Here is a 23,385-nt window from a genome sequence, read left to right as displayed (position 1 = left end):
CCCAGCCCCTTGGTAAAATGCTGAGCCTGGTTGAACCCACCACTGCTCCATGTGAGCCTTGGGCAGGTTTGTGGGGAAGACTGACACATTTATGGGTTGACAACAGCCCTGAGTTTCAGTCACTTGCTAGCCCCTGCCAGGCACCCCCCCGTACGGCCTGCTCTTCCTTACTCTCCCCTTCTATTCCGAGCCCCCCATCCCCGCACCAGGCTCCTGTGGCACCCCAGCCATCACCTCCAACCCAGAGGACAACCTCCCTCCTGGCTGCAGAGCTGAGCAAGCAGCGAGGTCACTGCTCTGTCCTCAAACCACAAACCCAGCCACTCGTGCACAGTTCTTTGGGGTGTTCAAGAGGCAGCTCTGGGGTCACACAGACTAGGGCTTAAAATCTCTTGACTTCTCTAGGCCCTGAGTTTTTCATCTGTAAAATGGAGAAAATAATAATGACCGCTGCACAGGACTGTGTGTGCAGAGGCTTTTGGCACAGTGCTCACTGAAGCACCTGTGTTCGTTCACGTCTTCCCAAGCGTATACATGCGTGCATTCATTCATTCCACTCATCCAACAGTTGCTTGTTGATATCATTATATACATTATGTATTACATAAAATCATGTAAATTCAACATTTATATGTTATATATAAAATACAATTATTTATGCGAGATACATACTATTTAATATATAAAGGTGTGTGTGTATACACATATGCATATGCTGTGTTCTTTCTTGAACTCCTGAGCTCAAGTGCTCCTCCCACCTCACCTCTTGAGTTGCTGTGGTTACCGGCGGGGGCCACTGTGCCCAGCCTGTGTTCTGTTCTCCCTCTGTGTGCTACAAACTACTCTAGGCCTGCAGTTGTGAACAAGATAGGTGACAATCCCCGTTTCATGGAGCTTATATTCTTGTGAGGGAGGCAAACCAATAAAATACATTGGTGTCAGATGCGGACAGATCTGTGGCAACAGTGAAGCAGGGCTGAGGAGGAGGGGTGCAGGGGGATTTGGAATCCAAGGACCAGGAGGCCCCTTGGGTGTCCCTGGCCCCTCATCCAGCATAAATGGGGACAAGAACATGGTGGGTCAGGTGCAGTGAGAGTGGCAGTGAAGCTGTGGGCATTGGCTGAGATAGGGCAGGGGTCTTCGCTTGCTTCATGGAGCCCCGTGCCCCTCCGTCTGTGGTGATCTGAGGCAGGAGTACACACAGTCCCCTATGCTGCTTGTCCTGTGTCCTGCATGGAGGGTGGTGGCAGTGCAGGAGTGCTCTGAGGAGCTGTCCCGCCCCGTCCTCTGGTCCTGTTTGAGTGGAGGGGCTGGGCTTCCTGGACTCTGGTCAGTGCCTCGATCCGACCCTTCCTGACTTCCAGACACCTGGGAGGAGCCTTCTCCTATATATTCAGCTTTTCTGTCAGCTTTTTCCAAGCATTCAAGGTTCTCTAGTTGAATCCATCCTTAAAAAAAGAAGGTTCCGCCTGGCCTGCTCCCCCTGGTGACTGTCCCCTTGCCCTGTGTTCTTGACTTTCCTTCCAAGGTGAACTTTGGAGGCAGTTCTCCATGCTTGCAGTGTCCTCTGCCCCCCGACACCTCCACTTTCTGAGTGTGGCTTCTCATTGCACCTGCTTTCGTCATGGTGGCCCCTGGCATTCCCATCCAGCAGACATGTTAGTCCTCACTCCCCGATCCGGTGACCTTCGGCACAGCTGCCCACTCTCTTCTGTGGTGGCTCCACGTTCTTCCACCCCCCATCACCCGAGCTTCCCTCAGGCCCCTTTTCCAGCTCCTGCCTCGCCACCCCCCTCACTTTTCCTTTGGCCCAAGTATCCTTTGGGGGCCTGGGCCTGGCTTGCTGCCTCCGCTTCCCCTGTCCCAGTCCACTGTGCTTTGCGACTTCCCCTCTCTTTTGAGGGCGGATGTCCCTGGTGCCATCCTCTGTCCCAGCACCTGGGGAAGGAGTCTGCCCCGCTGCTGCCCAGACCGTGTCCTTGGGAGAGTGGCTGGTTCGGTGGACCCCTCTCGAGATGCAGGTCTTCGGGTCACCTGCCCCTTTTACTCACAGCCTGGCCTGGCCTCTGCCAGACAGAGATGTCCTCATCATCATTCCATTGTGTTCACTCACCACTACCCAGGCTTCCTCCCTGGCAGCCAGGGAGTGCCACCGCCTAAGTCAAGTTGGCTGCCTGGGGGTCGTGGTCAGTAAAGCCCACAGGGGACCCTGAGCTGCCCATTTTCCTGGTAATTGAAACACTGCTCTAAAACAGCGTGCCATATACCCTGAGCAATATTTTTTACATGACACATTTTGGCAGGAATCCTAGGAAGTGTCTCTTCCTTGGAGACTTCATTTGAGAGAAGGCTCAGCAGACTGGCGTTTTTCCCCAGAGAGCAGTTTGGGATCCCATACGGAAGAGCCAGCGATGGGGGCCTTGGCAGCTCAGGACACATGTTGTTCTATTTTGAGTCTTCCTGAACACCTCCTCCTCTGGCATATGGAGCTGCCGTAAACACTCGGAAGGCCTCTGTGCTTCTGGTGCCTGCTTTTCTCCAGCGAGCCCCACTCAGTGGGGCTGCATCCTGGGAGCCAGTTCTGCCCTGAGTGCTGGCGCTTTCTGCTACTTCAGCATCTCTAGGACACTGACCCCAGAAAAGCTCTGAAAACCATAAAGCCCTGCACAAAGGGACTGACTAGCCTGCGTGGAAGAGCCTCACTTTGAGTGCAAAAGACTCAGGCAGGAATCCCACCCTCACTGCTTCCCAGGCATGGCTGGGAGTCGGAGCACCCCTTGGAGCCTCCACCAGCCCCTCAGAGCCTCTGCTCCCTGGCTGTGAATGTTGGGAGAGGATCTGGGGGTGAGGCACTGACTGCCTGGCAGTCCTTCCTGCTGCTGCTATTTTTGCCCATTTCCAGAACTTACTTCTTCCTTGAAATAAACCATTTTCCTGCTGGATAATACCAGTGGCCTAGAAACCACTCCTCACATGGGGTTCTCTCTCTGTTAAGTCTCCAGTGTTCAGGCACCGGACCCTGGAGAACTCGCCTATCTCCAGCTGTGACACCAGTGACACCGAGGGCCCCGTGCCAGTGAACAGCGCAGCTGTCCTGAAGAAGAGCCAGGTGGCCCCGGGCAGCTCCCCCTGCCGAGGACATGTGTTGCGGAAGGCCAAGGTGAGCCCTGATTTCTGGGGGCACTGGTCCGGGGGTGTCCGGGTTCTTTAACCTCCCAGCATTCTCAGGTGTGAATAGGGAGCCTATCCTTCTCCATCCACTTGGCACTCAGCCTTCAGTAGACATCTTGGAATGGGTGCTTATCGAGCTCTCACCACCCCGCAGATCCTGTTAGGAAGTGGGTTCTCAAAGGTGAACAGTGACCCAAAGGTGCTGACCATTTAGCCCCAGTGCCAACAGTCGGCTCCAGGGTCATCTCAGACTCAGGCAAGCCCTGGACTCCTCTGGACTAGTTTTCTCATTGGTGAGGTGGAGATTAGACCAGGCAACCCCTGAAGTCCTCTTCAGCACTTAGATGTGTGATTCTTTAGAAAAACAAAGAAAAAGATCTACCAGGCAAATGGAAAACAAAAAAAAGCAGGGGTTGCAATCCTAGTCTCTGAAAAAACAAACTTTAAACCATCAAAGATCAAAGGAGACAAAGAAGGCCATTACATAATGGTAAAGGGATCAATTCATCAGGAAGAGCTAACTATCCTAAATATATATGCACCCAATACAGGAGCACCCAGATTCATAAAGCAAGTCCTTAGAGACTTACAAAGAGACTTAGACTCCCATACAATAATAATGGGAGACTTCAACACCCCACTGTCAACATCAGACAGATCAACAAGACAGAAAGTCAACAAGGATATCCAGGAATTGAACTCATCTCTGCACCAAGCGGACCTAATAGACATCTACAGAACTCTCCACCCCAAATCAACAGAATATACATTCTTCTTAGCACCACATCACACTTATTCCAAAATTGACCACATAGTTGGAAGTAAAGCACTCCTCAGCAAATGTAAAAGAACAAAAATTATAACAAACTGTCTCTCAGACCACACTGCAATCAAACTAGAACTCAGGACTAAGAAACTCAATCAAAACCGCTCAACTACATGGAAACTGAACAACCTGATCCTGAATGACTGCTGGGTACATAACGAAATGAAGGCAGAAATAAAGACGTTCTTTGAAACCATTGAGAACAAAGATACAACATACCAGAATCTCTGGGACACATTTAACGCAGTGTGTAGAGGGAAATTTTTATAGCATTAAATGCCCACAAGAGAAAGCTGGAAAGATCTGAAATTGACACCCTAGCATCACAATTAAAAGAACTAGAGAAGCAAGAGCAAACACATTCAAAAGCTAGCAGAAGGCAAGAAATAACTAAGATCAGAGCAGAACTGAAGGAGATAGAAACACCAAAAACCCTCCAAAAAAATCAATGAATCCAGGAGCTGGTTTTTTGAAAAGATCAACAAATTTGATAGACCGCTAGCAAGACTAATAAAGAAGAAAAGAGAGAAGAATCAAATAGACGCAATAAAAAATGATAAAGGGGATATCACCACCGACCCCACAGAAATACAAACTACCATCAGAGAATACTGTAAACACCTCTACGCAAATCAACTAGAAAACCTAGAAGAAATGGATAAATTCCTGGACACATACACTCACCTAAGACTAAACCAGGAAGAAGTTGAGTCCCTGAATAGACCAATAGCGGGCTCTGAAATTGAGGCAATAATTAATAGCCTACCAACCAGAAAAAGTCCAGGACCAGACAGATTCACAGCCGAATTCTACCAGAGGTACAAGGAGGAGTTGGTACCATTTCTTCTGAAACTATTCCAATCAATAGAAAAAGAGGGAATCCTCCCTAACTCATTTTACGAGGCCAACATCATCCTGATACCAAAGCCTGACAGAGACACAACCAAAAAAGAGAATTTTAGACCAGTATCCCTGATGAACATCCCTGATGCAAAAATCCTCAATAAAATACTGGCAAACCGAATCCAGCAGCACATCAAAAAGCTGATCCACCATGATCAAGTGGGCTTCATCACTGGGATGCAAGGCAGGTTCAACATACACAAATCAATAAACGTAATCCAGCATATAAACAGAACCAAAGACAAAAACCACATGATTATCTCAATAGATGCAGAAAAGGTCTTTGACAAAGTTCAACAGTCCTTCATGCTAAAAACTCTCAATAAATTTGGTATTGATGGAACATATCTCAAAATAATAAGAGCTATTTATGACAAAGCCAATATCATACTGAATGGGCAAAAACTGGAAGCGTTCCCTTTGAAAACTGGCACAAGACAGGGATGCCCTCTCTCACCACTCCTATTCAACATAGTGTTGGAAGTTCTGGCTAGGGCAGTCATGCAAGAGAAATAAAGGGTATTCAGTCAGGAAAAGAAGAAATCAAATTGTCCCTGTTTGCAGATGACATGATTGTATATTTAGAACACCCCATTGTCTCAGCCCAAAATCTCCTTAAGCTGATAAGCAACTTCAGCAAAATCTCAGGATACAAAATCAATGTGCAAAAATCACAAGCATTCCTATACACCAGTAACAGACAAACAGAGAGCCAAATCATGAATGAACTCCCATTCACAATAGCTTCAAAGAGAATAAAATACCTAGGAATCCAACTTACAAGGGCCTCTTCAAGGAGAACTACAAACCAAATCATGAGTGAACTCCCATTCACAATAGCTTCAAAGAGAATAAAATACCTAGGAATCCAACTTACAAGGACCTCTTCAAGGAGAACTACAAACCACTGCTCAGTGAAGTAAAAGAGGACACAAACAAATGGAAGAACATACCATGCTCATGGATAGGAAGAATCAATATCGTGAAAATGGCCATACTGCCCAAGGTTATTTATAGATTCAATGCCATCCCCATTAAGCTACCAATGACTTTCTTCACAGAATTGGAAAAAACTGCTTTAAAGTTCATATGGAACCAAACAAGACCCCGCATTGCCAAGGCAATCCTAAGCCAAAAGAACAAAGCTGGAGGCATCACGTTACCTGACTTCAAACTATACTACAAGGCTACAGTAACCAAAACAGCATGGTACTGGTACCAAAACAGAGATATAGACCAGTGGAACAGAACAGAAACCTCAGAAATAATACCACACATCTACAGCCATCTGATCTTTGACAAACCTGACAAAAACAATAAATGGGGAAAGGATTCCCTATTTAATAAATGGTGCTGGGAAAATTGGCTAGCCATAAGTAGAAAGCTGAAACTGGATCCTTTCCTTACTCCTTATACGAAAATTAACTCAAGATGGATTAGAGACTTAAATGTTAGACCTAAAACCATAAAAACCCTAGAAGAAAACCTAGGTAATACCATTCAGGACATAGGCATGGGCAAGGACTTCATGTCTAAAACACCAAAAGCAACGGCAACAAAAGCCAAAATTGACAAATGGGATCTAATTAAACTAAAGAGCTTCTGCACAGCAAAAGAAACTACCATCAGAGTGAACAGGCAACCTACAGAATGAGAGAAAATTTTTGCAATCTACTCATCTGACAGAGGGCTAATATCCAGAACCTACAAAGAACTCAAACAAATTTACAAGAAAAAAGCAAACAACCCTATCAAAAAGTAGGCAGAGGATATGAACAGACACTTCTCAAAAGAAGACATCCATACAGCCAACAGACACATGAAAAAATGCTTATCATCACTCACCATCAGAGAAATGCAAATCAAAACCACAATGAGATGCCATCTCACACCAGTTAGAATGGCAATCATTTAAAAATCAGGAAACAGGTGCTGGAGAGGCTGTGGAGAAATAGGAACACTCTTACACTGTTGGTGGGACTGTAAGCTAGTTCAACCATTGTGGAAAACAGTGTGGCGATTCCTCAAGGATCTAGAACTAGAAATACCATTTGACCCAGCCATCCGATTACTGGGGATATACCCAAAGGATTATAGACTTATAATGCTGCTATAAAGACACATGCACACGTATGTTTATTGCGGCACTATTCACAATAGCAAAGACTTGGATTCAACCCAAATGTCCATCAATGACAGACTGATCCCTTAAGAAAATGTGGCACATATATACCACGGAATACTATGCAGCCATAAAAAAGGATGAGTTTGTGTCCTTTGTAGGGACATGGATGCAGCTGGAAACCATCATTCTCAGCAAACTGTTGCAAGAACAGAAAACCAAATACCACATGTTCTCACTCATAGGTGGGAATTGAACAATGAGAACACTTGGACACAGGAAGGGGAACATCACACACTGGGTCCTATTGTGGGGAGGGGGGAGGGGGGAGGTATAGCATTAGGAGATATACCTAATGTAAATGACAAGTTAATGGGTGCAGCACACCAACATGGCACATGTATACCTATGTAACAAACCTGCACGTTGTGCACATGTACCCTAGAACTTAAAGTATTATAGAAAAATAAAAAATTAAAAAAAAAAAAAAGAGTCCAGGAATAAACTTGCCTCTAGCCCCCTCCCCAGCACCGCCAGCTGCGTGAATCAGGCTCTGAGGGCCTCGGAGGAACCTCTTTAGTCCCTTCTGAGGCAGCGTCCAGTCTTCTCATGGGATTAGCCACTAGCAAGTTTTGATGCTAAACTTTAAAACCTCAGAAATTTTTAAAACACAGTAGTTGATCAAAGCAAACGGGTCCTGGCTGCAGCAGCAGAAAGTGCTGTGTGTGTGAAAGCGCACGGCTTATGATGGCGTGAGCTGGGGAGCCATAGGAATGTGGTTTGCCCCACCCCGAGGGGCTGGAACGCAGGAGCCCTCCCTGTACCAGCTCTGTGGGTTCCTCTTACTGCCGGAATTAACTTTTCTTTTCTTTTTTTTTTTTCTTAAAGCAGGGCCTCACTCTGTGGCCCAGGCTGAGTACAATGGTGCCATCACAGCCTTGATCTCCTGGGCTCAGTTGATCCTCCCACCTCAGCCTCCCAAGTAGCTGAGACTACAGGTGTACACCAATATGCCCAGCTAATTTATTGTATTCTTTGTAGAGATGAGGTTTGGCAGTATCGCCCAGGCTAGTGGTGAACTCCTGGGCTCAGGTGATCCTCCTACCTCCCGAAGTGCTGGATTACAGGCGTGAGCCGCTGCGCCCAGCCGGGCGGGCATTCTTTGCAGCTTTTGGAGCCCACTCCGAGCTGGCAGGAATAGGTATTTCCTGCGAGATGGGAATATGAGTACCGCCCACCTGCTGTGCTCTTTGGGGTTTGCTCACAGGAGGGCCCCTAAGAAACATGGTTGTCCCCAGCTGTCCCCCAGAGCAGATCCATGTACTGAAGACCGTGTGTGTTGGTGAGTCTGGGGAAGGGAGGAATGGCTGACTGTCATCTCCGTTGCGTTTCTTCGTATTTGCCAAGTGTTCTCAGCTGGTGACCACTGGGCTCGCTGATGGAGGAATATGTTTTGCCTGGGGGGTGTTTAGAACTGAGGTGCCCGATGACATCCCGCCAAGGACCTGCAGATGAGAGATGCTGTAAATGGACTTCATCTATTTGGTTTCTTTATCATCAAAGAAATTGGACTGAAAATTCTGTGGTCCCGACCCTCGAAAGGGCTCCTGTCACTGCGTGTGCTTCCATCATGCAGAGGTTCAGGCGCCCCCTCCCTTCTGCTCCCTCTCGGTGAATGGGAAGCGAGTGATCCTGGGCCACCTCGGATGCCCAGCCAGCTGTCCAGACGGGTTCCCGCTGACAGGTCCAGAAAACAGCGGAAGCCTCTCTCGTCCCTCCAGCTGAGGATCTTGTTGCAGAAGTCGGAAGGGGACAGACTGAGCAGGGTTTCCCAGGATTTCTGAGAACAGTGACAAGGGACCCCCGGTTGGAGGTGGGGATTGTGGTGGAGCCTGTAGACGCTGAGAACATGAATGCATTTGGGTATCGTAAACTTGTCATCTGCCTCCTGCCTTTTTCTGAGGACCAAGGGGTCTGACGTATTCTGGATGTGGGAAGCACTGCCCAGCTGCAGTATTCCTGAAATACCTTCCAGCTCTCGGTGAGGAGCACTGAGCACGAGAGAGGGTTCCAGAAAGTCAGACGGCTTCCAGTCCCATGCCCCAGGGCTTCCTGGCTCAGAACCACCCACCAGGCACAGCTCCAGGCTAGGTGTCCCTTCCCTTCATCTGGGCAGGCCATGTCCCAAGGGACATTCACCTGGAGATTCTGTTTCCTGCCCTGCTCTGAGTTGAGCAGAGTCTACAGGTTCTCATCCTGTCACTTATTCTGTGGCCAGTGTGACCTGGGCTTGGAAATGTCACTGTTTCCTAGACTTGTTTGCTAAACATATGTGGCACCATGTGGAGGTAACATGGGGTCTTCCCTCTCTCAAACCCCCACTGCCTGGGAGGAAATGGGGGATGTGTACAACAGAGGACTGCCCTTGAGCGCCAACCTCGTGACCTTGTCCCCTGGGCATCTTCTCTGCTTACAACAGCCCACATAGCTATCCCAGGGAGGCTGCTGAAGGGGCAAGTAGGCATGAGGCGTACCCAGCTAACCATCCTCCCTTCTGCAGAACACTTCCGCCAAGAGTCAGAGTGCCTCAACATCGCTGTGGTTTGGTGTTTATTTCTGCCAGATTTGCTAGCATTGTGCATTTAACCATGAGTTGAACTTGAGCTCTTGATTGAGAAAAGGTGAGAAATTGTTCATTGTATGCAGCATGCAGAGACGTGCAGTGTACTCATGACCCAGTTAATGAGCCCTTGGAAATAGAGTAGGAGTCAGGCATCTGCATCCCGCCACAGGATCACCGGGCACAGAAAAGAAAGCCCGTCTTTGGTGGCCAGGCTTATGGTGTGCCAGGTGCTGTGGTCGGGGCTTTCACAGAGCTTTTCTCCTTTGACCTTCCCAATTGCACTTTGAAGTCTTTGGTGGGACTCACGTTGTACCAAGGCTCAGAGAGATGAAGCAACTTCCACCCCCCCCCCCCCCCCACAGTGGCTGAGGCACAGAAAGTCTGGCCCTGGCATCTCTGCCTTCTGCTGTCCTCCTCCAGAGCCATCCATGCCAGGGAACTGAGGGCCTCTGTCCTGCATGGTGTCTGCTGCTGCTCTGACCTGTGTCTGCTCTTTTGCCTCCTCTTTCTGGAACTCAATCCCATGACCAAACCCCATTTCAAATCCCCCCATTTCAAATCCACATAGCTCCAGAGACCAGGAGTAGCCCAGGCTTCTGCCTCTGTGCAGCTGCACTGGGTGTGGAGGACCCAAAGATGAGTGGCTGGAAAGGAAGAAGTGAGGAAGAACATGGAGGGTGTGTATCCGGTAGGGAGGGGCAGGTACATTTATTGCTGTGACATGGCTTGTTGAAAAGCACAGAAACTGCACAGAAGATGGGAGCATTGCCTCCCTGAGTCAGGGCAGGAAGGGGCACAGGGTGGAGGGGAATCACTGAAGCCTAGTCCTCAGGATACATGAGGCTGGCCAGGTGATGTCAGGTGGAGAACGGGCATGGGTGTGTGTAGAGAAGCAGATATGAAAGCCAGAGTGTGGCCTGTTGGGAGGCAGCAGGGCAAAGTGGAGATGGGAGGCCTTTGCTGTGGAATGGTGGTTTGGGGGCCCAGCTTCATCACTTTGGACGTAAGGCAAGTCACTAAGCCTCTGTCTCCTTATCGATCGATTGAGACAGGGTCTTGCCCTGTTGACCAGGCTCAAGTGCAGTGACGGTCATGGCTCACTGCAACCTCAAACTCCCGGGCTCAAGCAATCCTCTCACCTCAGCCTACCGAATAGCTGCGACTACGGGTGTGCACCACCACACCCAGCTAATTTTTGTATTTTTTGTAGAGTTGGGGTCTCCCTGTGTTGCTCAGGCTGGTGTCACGCAATCCTCCCACCTCACTCAGCCCCTCCAAGTGCTGGGGTTCCAGGCATGAGCCCCGCAGCTACCTGTCTCCTCACTTATGAAGTGGGAGTACTGTCCACCTTGCAGGACTGTCATCGGACCAGACACAGCCGTACCCAGTGCATAGCACAGTGCCTGCCCGGTGCCCACTGTCCCTGCTCTCGCTTTGCTGGCACTGCGTAGACCACAGCCATCCGCAACCAGCACTCAGGGCCTATGGATGGAACAAGTCCAGCTGCTCCACTGACTGGAGTTAAGCATCCACGTATTTTTTAAAAAAACATTTTTCTATTATGGTAAAATAAACACAATGTAAAATTGACCATTTAAAGCATTTTTAAGTCTATAGTTGAGTGGCATTAAGCACATTCCCATTGTTGCACAGCCATCACCACCATCCTTCTCCAGAACTTTCTCATCTTCCCAAACTGAAGCTCTGTCTCCATTAAACACTAACTCCCCAGTCCCCCCACCCCAGCCCTCGATACCTACTATTCTACTTCTTTTTTTGTTTTTGCATTTTTTGAAATAGAGATGAGGTCTCGCTGTGTTGCCCAGGCGGGTCTCAGAACTAGCCTCACACCATCCTCCTGTCTGTGCCTCCCACAGTACTGGGATTCCAGGTGTGAGCCACTGCGCGTGGCCCACTGTCTGTCCTGGTTAGACTTCTCCAGGTCCCTCATGTAAGTGAAATCGTTACAGGATTTATCCTTTTGTCACTGGCTTGTTTCTGATCATGTCCTCGAGGTTCATCCAGGCTGCAGCATGTGTCAGAAGCGCTTCCTTTTTAAGGCTGAATATGTGGTGGTGTCTGTACTCGCCATGTCTTATGTGTCTCTCCATTGGTGGATATTAGGTTGCCTCCGCCTCCTGTCTAGTGTGAGTCATGCTGCTGTGAACGGGGTGTGTGGTATCTGCTGGAGACCATGCTCTCCATTCTGATAGGTAAATACCTAGCAGTGGAATTGCCGGGTCATTGGTCATTGATTCTGTTTAGCTTTCTGCAGTAGCCGAGCACCCACCTGCTCTGAGTTGGATGTGGATGGTGGCGTGGCTTGTCCCAACCAGCCTGATTCTCTTGCCCTGTCGACTTACAAGACTTTCCTTTTCTCTAGGAATGGGAATTGAAGAACGGGACATAGGGGACAGCAGGACTGCTCCAGCCTCAGAGACTGCACACCCCCTTGCCCGTGTCCTCATCTGTGTGACGGCAGGAAGCTCTGCCCAGAGTGGCCTCAGCTGCGCGACTCCAGAGGCTTCACGACCGAGCTCTGAGGCCAGCGCCTCTCACCCAGGCCCACTTGCATTCCTTCTACTGTATACTGGCGCCTTTAAAAAAGATGTACTTGTAAGACTTTGGTCCCTAACTTTGTTAAAAAACAAAAACAAGTGATGGAAAGGTGTTTGAAAGGATGCTATCAGGCAAAGTGACATCTTTCTAACCAGTTAAGCCATTGCTTTCACTGATTCCAGCCCAGCCCTGGACTGAGGATGGATGGTTCTGTGAGCCCCCAAGTGAAACCTTTCGACGGGGAAGAGCTTGGATCCCCGGCTGCCCCGGGCATGAGTGTGGCTGGCGCCTGGGCACTGGGCTCGCCTCGCACACCCACCAGGAGGGCCAGGGGCTTACGCAGCCCTGACGTGGACTCTGTGTCTCGGCGTACCTTCCCCACGTGCCCATCCCCCTCATCATCAGAGGTAAAGGCATGAGAAAATCACACTGTGAAACATTTTTTACCTTTTATTATATTTTGGACAGATGCTTTTGTCACCAAGACATGAAAAGCTGCCATTCTTCTTAACCTGTTTTTTAAGAATTTTTTTTGTTGTGTGTCACACTTAGATCTAAGGATTTTTCAGAGGTTCCTTATTTTATTATTTGTGCTACTTTTGACAGGTAGCGGGAGGGTTCTAATCCTTCACTAACAGTGTGCCCTCCTCCCCCTTGGGCTGGCATCCGCAGCCCTTAATCCACATCGGAGCCGGCAGGTGCTCCTCCCACCAGGAGCCTCTGGGGGCAGGGGCTGGCTCCTCGCCACTGTACAGAACGTTTACTGCTGCATGGGGCCAGGGCAGTCCTTTGAAAGGGAGGCAAGTTCTGGAACTTGATCCCTCATGGAACTATAACACCTTAGAGCATGAGGCAGGAATTCCAGGGCCTCCTGCCCCTCTCCCTTCCTCCACCTTGTCAAGTTAAACCACGAAGGTGTGGGTGGGCCTGGCCGTGCCGCCTCTCCTGAGTGGGGTGGGTATGGGTGGGGCCTCTTTCCCAGTTTTCTTACTTGCCTTCTGTGCAATATCGCTTGGAGAATTCAGATGCCTAAGGCATAAAGGAAAAAAAACAGAGTTCATGGTTTGAGCTGGTATCTACTCCCTGGGTTTAAAAATCAGATTTAATTTCTTGGTCTCCTGGAGGCTGCTGTCAGGAATTCTCCATTACGGGAAGACGCAGTCACTGATGACAAAATAAGTCGCCCCTGAAAGCCTCCGCAGGCGGGTTCACGGAGACCAGTCCCATCAGCGACCGCCCCTTCCCTGAGCAGAGAATAGAGAGGTGTCACACTTGGTGCAAGCCTTCTGTCCAGTGTCCAGAATATCCTTTATCACGCAGAGGAAGAGATGGCAGGAAAACACTGACAATGAGTTTCCCCCAGATATGCTTTCACAGCGCCAGCCATGTGGCACACGGGACTTTACAGTTACGATTCATGTTTAAGGTCGTGGCGCTTGAGGCCTGCAGGGGCCACGTTGGATTACTCGAGTGGGAAAGTGGTCTCCCCATGTATAAGAAAGTTTTACAAGAATTGGAAGCTGCTGGAGTCCACCTGAAACTTGAATTGATCGCAAAGCCATCTGCCGGGAGCGTTTTGGGTTCCTGAGCCGTCAGCTGGCGTTCCTCCTCTGACGCGCGTTCCTCCCGGCCTAGTCCGTGGAGGCCCATGACACCAGCATCCGTGATGCCAGCTTCCCGCTAGGACATCCAGGCAGGTCGGGCGGGGATGCCACACGTCTCAGGGCTGGTCCGCTGCGTTGCCATAGAGGAGCCCTCCCTCCGGTGGGGACTTCCCACCACTGCAGGCAGCTGGGATCACTTCGTATCACGCAGAATGCATTTTCTGTAAAGGGAAAAACGTTTGCTCCCCCATAGGTTTTGCTGCCTTCGGGTCAGAGAGTTTCCCCAGCTGAGGCTCTTGGGTTGTTCTGATTGGGAGCCTGCTCTACCGAAGAGAACTGTGCGAGGTTTTGGTGGTTAGTAGAAGCGGGAGATGGCCAGCCTGAGGTCTCAGTCCTGGCCCAGCACAGGGGGGCAGCGGCGAGCCGGCAGGTGAGGCGTGAGCGGCACACGGTGTGTCACATGGGCCTGAGCCATCACCCGCCAGCTTCCTCACCAGGTAAGGAGGCCCCGGAGCCTGAGCAGAGACTTGCCCAAGGGCACAGCTGATTGGTGCTCGACTCCCAGCATGCACATTTTGTTTTAAAAATCCAGGTTTGTAATTCACTGCCACAACCATAAGCCTTTTAAAGAGGAGTCAAACTTTCACGAATCCCACTGTGGTCCATGGAGCCTTTCAAAACGGGTGCCCTGGAAGAGGGCCCTGACATTGGATTCCCTCGATGCCAGATACGCCCTTGAAATTTCGCATTTGATCAGAAAGTTTAAAGCATTTACTTCAGAATAAGTTATTTATTTGTATATGTTCAATAGTTTTTAATTTATAGCTGTACATATTAGACACACACGAGCCATCTTGCCAGAATTCTGACAGTGATCTCATTTTATCACCCTCCTAAAACATGCCCCAGGAACAAGCACCCCTTGCCTCTGGCAGCTGCGAGTGTGTCTGATTTCATAATGAAGCCAGGCTGCGGGGGCAAGAGGCCCGATAGGCAGGCCAGGGTCCCCGGAGAAGCCACGATGAGGTGTGCAAAGGCCGGACAGGCAGGCCAGGGTCCCCGGAGAAGCCAGGATGAGGGGTGCAGAGGCCCGACAGGCAGGCCATGGCTCCCTCTTCCCAGAATCTGGGGGAAACTAGGGCAAGGCCTATCTGTCTGCAAGGCCAGTAGCTCCCTCCCTCGGCTTCCAGAGTCCGCGGCGGTTGCAGGGTAACCAGTGTGGGTCTGCTGAGTCACCCCAGGCACCAGACTTCACCCAGGAGCACGGGCCACTGTCCATGGGGACTTCCTTGAGACCTTCCTTTGGGGCTGGCAGGTGGCCATTTACCAGCTGGGTCAGTCCCGTCTTGCTCTCTGTGCCTGTGCCCTGGCGTGGCCAGGCCTCACCTTCCCCTGTATCTTACTCGTCCCAAAGTTATTATTGGCCATTTCTAAATAGACAAAACTACCCTAAAAGGTGGAGATTTACTCCTTTTCAAAAGTCTGTTTCAAAAAGTCTGTCCTCAGCTCTGGAGGCCACCCCCAGGAAGGAGTTTGAGATTCATTATCATTATGGCCACAATTTGGTGCTTGTGCACGGGATTCAAAGGGCAGTGTTGAAGCTAGGGTTAGGTGTAGGGTTGTGGGCAAAGCTCCCTTGTTGGTGGCCACACCTTACCTTTCCAAGGAGGCTGTTTACTCACCCACTATTTGGGGGGATGTAAATTTTGCCCACAGACTTTGCTACCCAGGTGAGGTGCTCTGTTCATGCTCCAAACTCATGTCATTTGACACCATCCAAGGATGGGTAGCCTGTAGTATGGCCGGTGACCCGCATCTAGAGAAAAGGCACCTCATGCCACAGGGCAGGGCCGACACCCTGAGCTCACAGGTGGCCCCTGCAGTCAGGTGGATGTCCATGCTTGAAACAGCCTGTTCTGGGAGCACAGCCCTGGAGGTCTCCAGGTGTCAGGGTGGGCTGGCAGGGTGCCCTGCAGCTTACATAAAGGTCGTGGCAATACTTCCATGTGAAATTATTGCCTTCCTCTTACTTTTACCAAAATAATTTTCTAATGGGAACAGTAACTTCAAGTTCATGACATAGTTTGAAGGAGGATCATTCATTTTTTCCTGGTTGTCACTGTTTTATCCCCATGATGGGCTGGGTTCATACTGTGAAACAAACTAAAGTGAAACCAAAACATTCCTGCCGTCAGCACGTGGCACAGCACCATGGAAACAGCAAAGCCACCTCTGTTCGTGAGTCCCCAAGCCATAGCAGGCCACTGCATCATCTGTAAAGGGAAGGAAACTGCGCCTGGGAAGTGGTGGGCTTCAGACGCATCCTTCTGCCCGCAGTTCATGAAATAGTTCCAGCTTTGGTCTTCCGGAAAATCTCAGCTTCACTGTGCACAAGTATTACCCAGTCTTTTTAGTGTAGCCGTGGAAGATACTTTCAAAAGGAGATCTTCAGATCATCATTCTTAGGGACCAAAGGTGTTTTTAATGAGATAATCTTTTTGATTTTCTAACAAGAAAGGAAATACTTTAAATTTAAACATCAACTTTTAAATGATACTCAGAATTAATTGACCACGGCGATAGGTTGTAAAATGTTTTCATATTAAGAATGTAATTATTTCCTGATTGTATTTTTTAAAAGCGAAAGTCATATTTAAAATTCTCTTTGAAAGAAACAGGCAAAGAAACAGCAAAGTTTTTTTAAAGTAAATATGTTGGTAGTGCCCATTTTAAACGACTGTAAATATAGTTTCCCTGTTTCTCAATGTATTTAATTCATAAAGTAAAAATTGTATGAAAAGCAACTTGCAAGGAAAATCCTAGTTTTCAGTCCACTCGCCCCATTTTGTAGTAGCTTCACTGAATTTCCTGCTTTCCCGGTTGATTTTTCTACTGTTTCACGTGGTGTAACCCTAGACTGGCGCCCTTGGCGTGCACCTTTGTGTATGAATAAACTTCTCTCCGCGAGCCCCAGTGTCTTGACTGCCCTTGGTGTGTGCTGCAGACTGAGAAGTGGCTGCGTTTCCCGAAGTCTTTGCTGTCAGGTGGGTTGCGGGGCGGGGGCGGGGGGGAGGTCTCTCGCTGACCCTGGGCCACCTACGGAGGGGAGAGGGGTCAGGAGTGACACGTGGAGGGAAGAAGCAGGCAGATGAAGGAACCGTGGTTTGAATTAAAAAGTAGTTTTGAGTCCACAGACCTGAACATCCAGTTCAAGAGACGTTGTGTGCACCCGCGGTGAGGCCGACTCTGTACCAGGTGCTGGAAATAGAATTGGGTCAGCCACAACTCCAGCCCTCAGGGAGCTTGCTCCAGGCAAGACGACACGGAAAGAGATCCCGGGTGCGTCTTTTGTGTAGAGGACTGTATAAAGATTTCTGGAATCACAGAGCTGTTAAGTTTGAGGCTGTTGGGTAGGGTTTTTTACAAAGGAGTGGGGGTTATTTGAGCTAGGCTGTTGTGTTTAAATAGGAGTCTGCAAGGAGAGAAGTCATTTTCCAAGCACCCCCGGCCTGCCTTTTGACGCTGTGAGCAGCATGTCCTCCCAGGCAGCGTCCAAGAAGGCTGAGCGTCCCCTGCTGCACTAATTATTCTGTGGTGGACGGTTCGTCGTGCGGGCAGAGTCCGGTTAAAGCTTTTAATAGGCCATTTTTATTTTTTTATTTTATTTTATTTTTTTGAGACGGAGTCTTGCTCTGTCGCCCAGGCTGGAGTGCAGTGGCCACATCTCAGCTCACTGCAAGCTCCGCCTCCTGGGTTTACGCCATTCTCCTGCCTCAGCCTCCCGAGTAGCTGGGACTACAGACACCCGCTACCTCACCCGGCTAGTTTTTTTTTTTTTTTTTTTTTTTTTTTTTTTTTTTTTGTATTTTTTAGTAGAGACGGGGTTTCACCGTGTTAGCCAGGATGGTCTCGATCTCCTGACCTCGTCATCCGCCCACCTCTTCCTCCCAAAGTGCTGGGATTACAGGCTTGAGCCACCACGCCCGGCCTATAGGCCATTTTTAAAGTAACGCTCCTTGCTGGCCTTTGAACAGAGGCTGTGCCCTGGTAGGCTGCCAAATGGAAAGGAAGGGCCTCTAATTTCCTTTCAAACTTAGCGAGAGGACACTGGGACTCCTGGCTTTGCTTTTTAACACCATGGAGAGTGCTTAGGGATATCCATGTGAGTTATAATTTCGGGAGCAGGCGACACGAAGCCTCGAGAACATACATCAGGAGCCCGGCTTCTTAATGGGAAGCAGGGAAAACATGACCTGACGTCTGTGATTCAGAAATTTTATGATGGAAACTTCATCTGTTTTATGAGGCTGTTAAAAGTGGCTATCCTTTCCTACAAAGGCACCGATTGGAAAGTAGGGCAGGAGACCTGGCAGGGTTGAAGGAAGGGGTCAGGCGTACCCACCTCCTGCACAGGGGGCGGAGACGGGGGCACGTTCCGACCCTGCCCTGCACTTGGAGGGTCTGGTGCATCTGGAACCCTCCCTGAGGGCGGGGGCTCCTCACAGCTGAGCCACTGCCCCCTTTCTTGGGCCATCGACCTCTCTGCCTCGGAGGGCTGCCCATAACATCGGTTTTTCCTGATGCTCTAACATTGGACACCTTGCTGACCCTGGAGGGACGGCCCTCCCAGGGCTGGCCAGTTCCTAGACATAGTGACCACTACCCTGGAGCACACCTTATTCAAAACCCAGGCAGTCTGGAGCCACGCCTGCCCACCTCACTAGGGGGAGCTTGGGGCTCTCACTCTGCAGCCAACTACACCCCGGCCCTAATCACCCCAGGGCCAGGCAGCAGACCACAAGACACAGCCAATGCCAGGAACCCACAGAAGTGATTCAGACTACTCAGCCCCAAGCCCTCTTTCCTGACCTCAGCTGTTCCTTCCCACAGAAGCCACAGCAAAGGTTCCTGGCTTTGCCCACACTTTCCCCTTGCTCCCTCGGCCTCTCAGCTGGCCTGCACTTCCCTGTGTGGCCTGGCATGGCCTGGTGTGGTGTGGTATGGCATGGCATGGCCAGTCCTCCTGAGAACCTTAACAGACTAGCTTGTCAGCGACCGTAGGGCCTCGCCATACCTGAAGGTTAATTGAACGGATGTTTCCAAATACCCCTTGGCACCAGCCTGTCTCAGGCCTACATCCTGCCTGCTTTCCCATAGGACAGATAATGACAACTCACAGGCTGTTCTGAGAATTCAGGGAGCTGCTTGAAATACCCAAAATGAGCTTGGCCCCGACAGGCAGGTGGAAGTCACCCCACATGGGATGTGGCCTGGCTCCTCAGCACAGTCCCCAAAGACACTGGGATGACAGTCCTGCCGCCACCCTGCTCTCAGGCACAGCGCTCAGGGCCTTCCTGAGTGTGCACAGACCAAGCTAACCTTCTGGCCCTCGGGTTAGATCCTAAGTCGCAGCAGGAGGGCAGCACATGGCCAACTGTCCTCATTTTTCAAATGAGAACCCAGAGAAAGTGACTACCTCAGAGCAAGACCAAGAACGAGCGCGGCTGCCTCTTCCCACTGCCCCGCTCCTCCCAGGGCAGCTTCGTGCAGGACATACTGCCCGGGACAGCTGCGACAGACAAGTTTGACAGCAAAGAGCAGGGAGAAAGTTGATGGGGCCTGCTGTGGAAAGCAGCAGAGCCACCGATGCCGTGGGTGCCGCGGCCCCTGGGGTCACCGGGCTCCCTCCCTCCACAGGTCCTGACCCGCCAGCCCCAGAAGAGGGAGCAGCTGGGAGAGCAGGCGCTGCATTTTGCTGTTATAGTTTTAGGCCCTGACATTATTCTGAAAATCACTACACAAATTATTCCCAAGCCCCTTCTATCTGTCAGGCCCCAGAACACAAAAATGAATTCCACCTGCTCTGCCCTTGAGTTCACAGCCAGGCAATGGCCATTTAGAGCGAGAAAGCACATTTATTCACTCAGCAGACATTTACGGAGCACCTTCTCTGTGCCGAGAACATTCTAGTGTGATCTTCACATGTGTAAAACAGTGCTCTGGCTGCTCCCCAGAGGAGGTGCAGGGGTGCAGGAAGTCAGCAGGGCCCAGGCACCCCCCAGGCAGAGCCCCTGCTCTCCCAGCCCCTACCCTCTGACACCGCGAGCATGGCTTCCCGACCCCGACTCCTGGACCCCCACCCCGCCCGCCGCCAGGACGGTCTCATGCATTCCCAGGACTTCACTGTGTGGCTTCTGCCGAACCATGCAGGGGACAGAGCCCAGCCAGAGCCACGCACCAATTGCCCCTTCCCAGGAAGGTGACTGCAGGGCACAGCTCCTTCTCCAAGCCCTGAGGCTGAGCTGGGAAGCAGCCCTGGGCTGTGTAAGCCTGAGCTTCCATCAGGACGCTGCCTAACATGAGGGAAGGCGTTTGGGAACTGGGGTGGCTGCTGAAGGCAGGAAGCCAAGGCTGTGGGCAGGGGGCAGAGAGAGAGAGCAGGAGCCGGGGAAGCAGGGGTGAGGCCTGCAGGGCGGGCATAAGCCGGCCTGGGCTGTTGGCTTTGGTGAGTTTTCCCAACTCCCAGGTGTAACCTCAAAGTTTCAAAACCCTATTCTTAGGCGCAACCCAAGAAGTCCAGTGAGGCCAGGCTCTGGCTCGTGTCCACCCAGACCTCTCTCTTCCTTCACCCCAAGCATCTGCAGGTGCCCTCCGCAGACCTCATCAGGAGTCCCCTCCCCTCGCAACTGCCCAACGCAGAACTCCCCATCGACCTGCCCTTCCAGCCCCCACCCTGCTGCCCCGGCTGGCCTCGCTGCCACCCCCAGCCAGGCCCTGGCCACCTGAGAGTCAGCCTTCAACGTCCTCTCCCTCACCACAGTCGGCCGCATCCCACTCAGCCCACCTCCTCCTCATCTCTGGCCTCTGTCCACTCCCATCCCCACCGCTATTCCCGGGTTCAGGCTCCCGGTCCCTACCCACCTCACTGCCCCAGTCTCTCCAGGGTGACCCAGCCTCGCAGGGAAGCCCATGCAGTTTCTAAAATACAAATCTGACCATGTTCCTGGCATGCCCCCCACTCCCTGGGAACAAGGGCCATGTCCGCAGCTGCATTCACCAGCCCAGCTTTACCTCTCCTTCCACCCTCCATACCTGCCTCTCCTCCTGCCTTACGTCTGTCAGCAGATCTAGACGCCTTGGGGACAGTTCTGGCGCTACCAGCCCTCTGCCTCCCCGGAGAGGTGTCTGGGCCTTTACAGTGGGTGGGACTCACTGCGCTGCGTGGACCCACTGCTCCCATGGCTCCCCTGGGTCTTTGCATCCCACCTTAATGAGGCACCTTGGGGACGACCAGACCAGGTGGTCCTCCATGTTAAAGAAACAGTGGAAAGAGTGACACTTCCCCTCCCAACCTCCTCACCTTCCTCTTGGGCCTGACGGTTTTCCTGCCCAGGGCCCTGTGCAGAGCAGCTCCCCTCCTGCCCTGTCTCGGAGCTCTCCGAACCCTGCCCGTGAAATGGGGAAAATGCACCTGGTTGGTATTACCCTCGGGGGATGCACTGCCAGGATTCACTGTGTGTCCCCTTCCTTTTTCCCTTTGACCAAGAATCAGCCAGGACAGCCCTGCTTCCCAGGTGTGCTGTGCAGCTGCCTGCCCCGATTCCTCCTGTATTAGTTTGTTTTCACGCTGCTGATAAAGACATACCCCAGACTGGGAAGAAAATAAAGGTTTAACTGGACTTACAGTTCCACATGGCTGGGGAGGCCTCAGAATCATGGCGGGAGGCGAAACACACTTTCTATATGGCAGTAGCAAGAGAAAATGAGGAAGAAGCAAAGTGGGAACCCTTGACAAACCCTCCAGATATCGTGAGACTTATTCACTATCATGAGAACAACGGGAAAGACCAACCCCCGTGATTCAATTACCTCCCCCTGGGTCCCTCCCACAGTGCGTGGGAATTCTGGGAGATATAATTCAAGTTGAGATTTGGAGGGGGACACAGCCAAACCATATCACCATATCACCGCCTCCCTGCACAGGTGCGTGTTCCCAGGCTGCTCTCCCTGCACAGGTGTGTGTCCCAACACCAATCTCCCTGCACAGGTGCATATTCTGATGCTGCTCTCCCTGCACAGGTGTGTGTCCCAACGCCAATCTCCCTGCACAGGTGCATGTTCTGATGCTGTTCTCCCTGCACAGGTGTGTGTCCCAACACCAGTCTCCCTGCACAGGTGCATGTTCTGATGCTGCTCTCCCTGCACAGGTGTGTGTCCCAACACCAATCTCCCTGCACAGGTGTGTGTTCTGATGCTTCTCTCCCTGCACAGGTCTGCTTCTTCTGCAGTCAATATGCACGATACTTTCAGGTCCCATCGCTCTGGATGAATCCATCAGGAGAACCCTTCCCTTGCACTTTTCCTATGATATTACCCCTGGTTTTAAGCCTGTGTCACATTCCCAGAGACTGGGAGCTCTTTGGGGGCAGGCGCTGGCTGCCTGTTTCTGCATTGTTGCTGTCTAGCACTGGTTTGGCCCAGGAAGCTTTTCAGAAACACTAATTTAACCACAGCAGCAGCGGCGGCGGATCCTCTCACGGTGTCCTGTGCTCTGTGCCAGGCTTTGTTCCAGGTGCTTTCCATGAGTCAGCTCACCAGCCGAGCGTTCAAGGTCTGTTTTACACTCGTCAAGTGGGCACGTACTGATCATGACATATCCCATGACACCTGTAAGACTTGAATCGAGCTGACATCCTCTCTGTGGGTTATCTTTTCAGCTTTAGAGACTGTCCCATTTTCTATAACTAATCATTCATTCACTTATTAATCCAGGAAATATTCACTGAACACCTACCAAGACTGAGGTGCTGGAGACACCATGGGAAACAGAACAGTCAGCCCTGCCTGGTCGGGGTAGCTGGAGAAGGCTGGCTGTGGAAGGAGGTGGATATGAAGCCAGCGGTCTTGCTAATAAACATGTAATTATAAGTCATGGAGAGGATATGGAGAAGGACTTGGGCTTCTGGCTGTGGCCGATTGGAAAGTGAAGCAGGCCTCCCATGGACACATGGGGAGGAAACCGTCAGGCACAGGGGGATGGGCGTGTCACGTGGGTCTGGTGGGCATGTGCTGCAACCTCACCCTCTCTGTCATCATGCACTTGGAGGGCCCAGAGACACTCCCTTGGCTAAGGTGTTGGGAGACGTCCACTGGTTCTGGGATCTTTCTTGAAAAGCTCTGTGGTGACTGCTTTTTCAAGTCAAGAGTAGGAGCTGTCACCACTGAAACTGGGTTCTTGCATTCCATAGGGATAATGGCAGCTCTTAATTTCCAGAGGCAAAGTAGGCTTGTGTATTGGGACGGGAGACAAGAGCTTAGCCATAATCATCATGGTTGAACCCACAGAGATGTCAGTGGTGATGAAGGGATTAAGATATCTCTGGGATGGAGGTCCCCACACAGGCCACTAAGGTCTTCCCTTGATCTGCACAAAGCAAACAGAGAAACAAACACGCTCTGTCTGGATCTGGGAATTAGAGACCCTGCTTGAGTCACCGCAAAACTTAGGGTCTTTATCAATCCATCCCCAGACCTGAGCCGGGTCACAGAAACCAAGCCCTTGAATACAGGGGACTTA

General features: G+C 50.9%; 1 protein-coding gene across 3 annotated transcripts in view; it reads left to right on the top strand.

Annotated features, from left to right (window-relative positions):
* Positions 1-16,771, top strand: part of AFAP1 (actin filament associated protein 1) — a 192,588-nt gene extending 175,817 nt beyond the window's left edge. For all 3 annotated transcript variants that reach the window (XM_010370025.2, XM_030924508.1, XM_030924519.1), the window contains 2 exons: positions 2,996-3,160; positions 12,029-16,771. In XM_010370025.2, coding sequence (XP_010368327.1) covers positions 2,996-3,160; positions 12,029-12,055 — 192 coding nt within the window. In that variant the 3' untranslated portion in view covers positions 12,056-16,771. The remainder of the gene's footprint in view (positions 1-2,995; positions 3,161-12,028) is intronic.
* Positions 16,772-23,385: the final 6,614 nt, after the last annotated feature.

This window comes from Rhinopithecus roxellana, chromosome 2 (assembly GCF_007565055.1).
Source record: "Rhinopithecus roxellana isolate Shanxi Qingling chromosome 2, ASM756505v1, whole genome shotgun sequence".
NCBI lineage: Eukaryota > Metazoa > Chordata > Mammalia > Primates > Cercopithecidae > Rhinopithecus > Rhinopithecus roxellana.
Note: the sequence above shows the minus strand (reverse complement) of the source record. Positions and strands in the feature narration are given on the sequence as shown.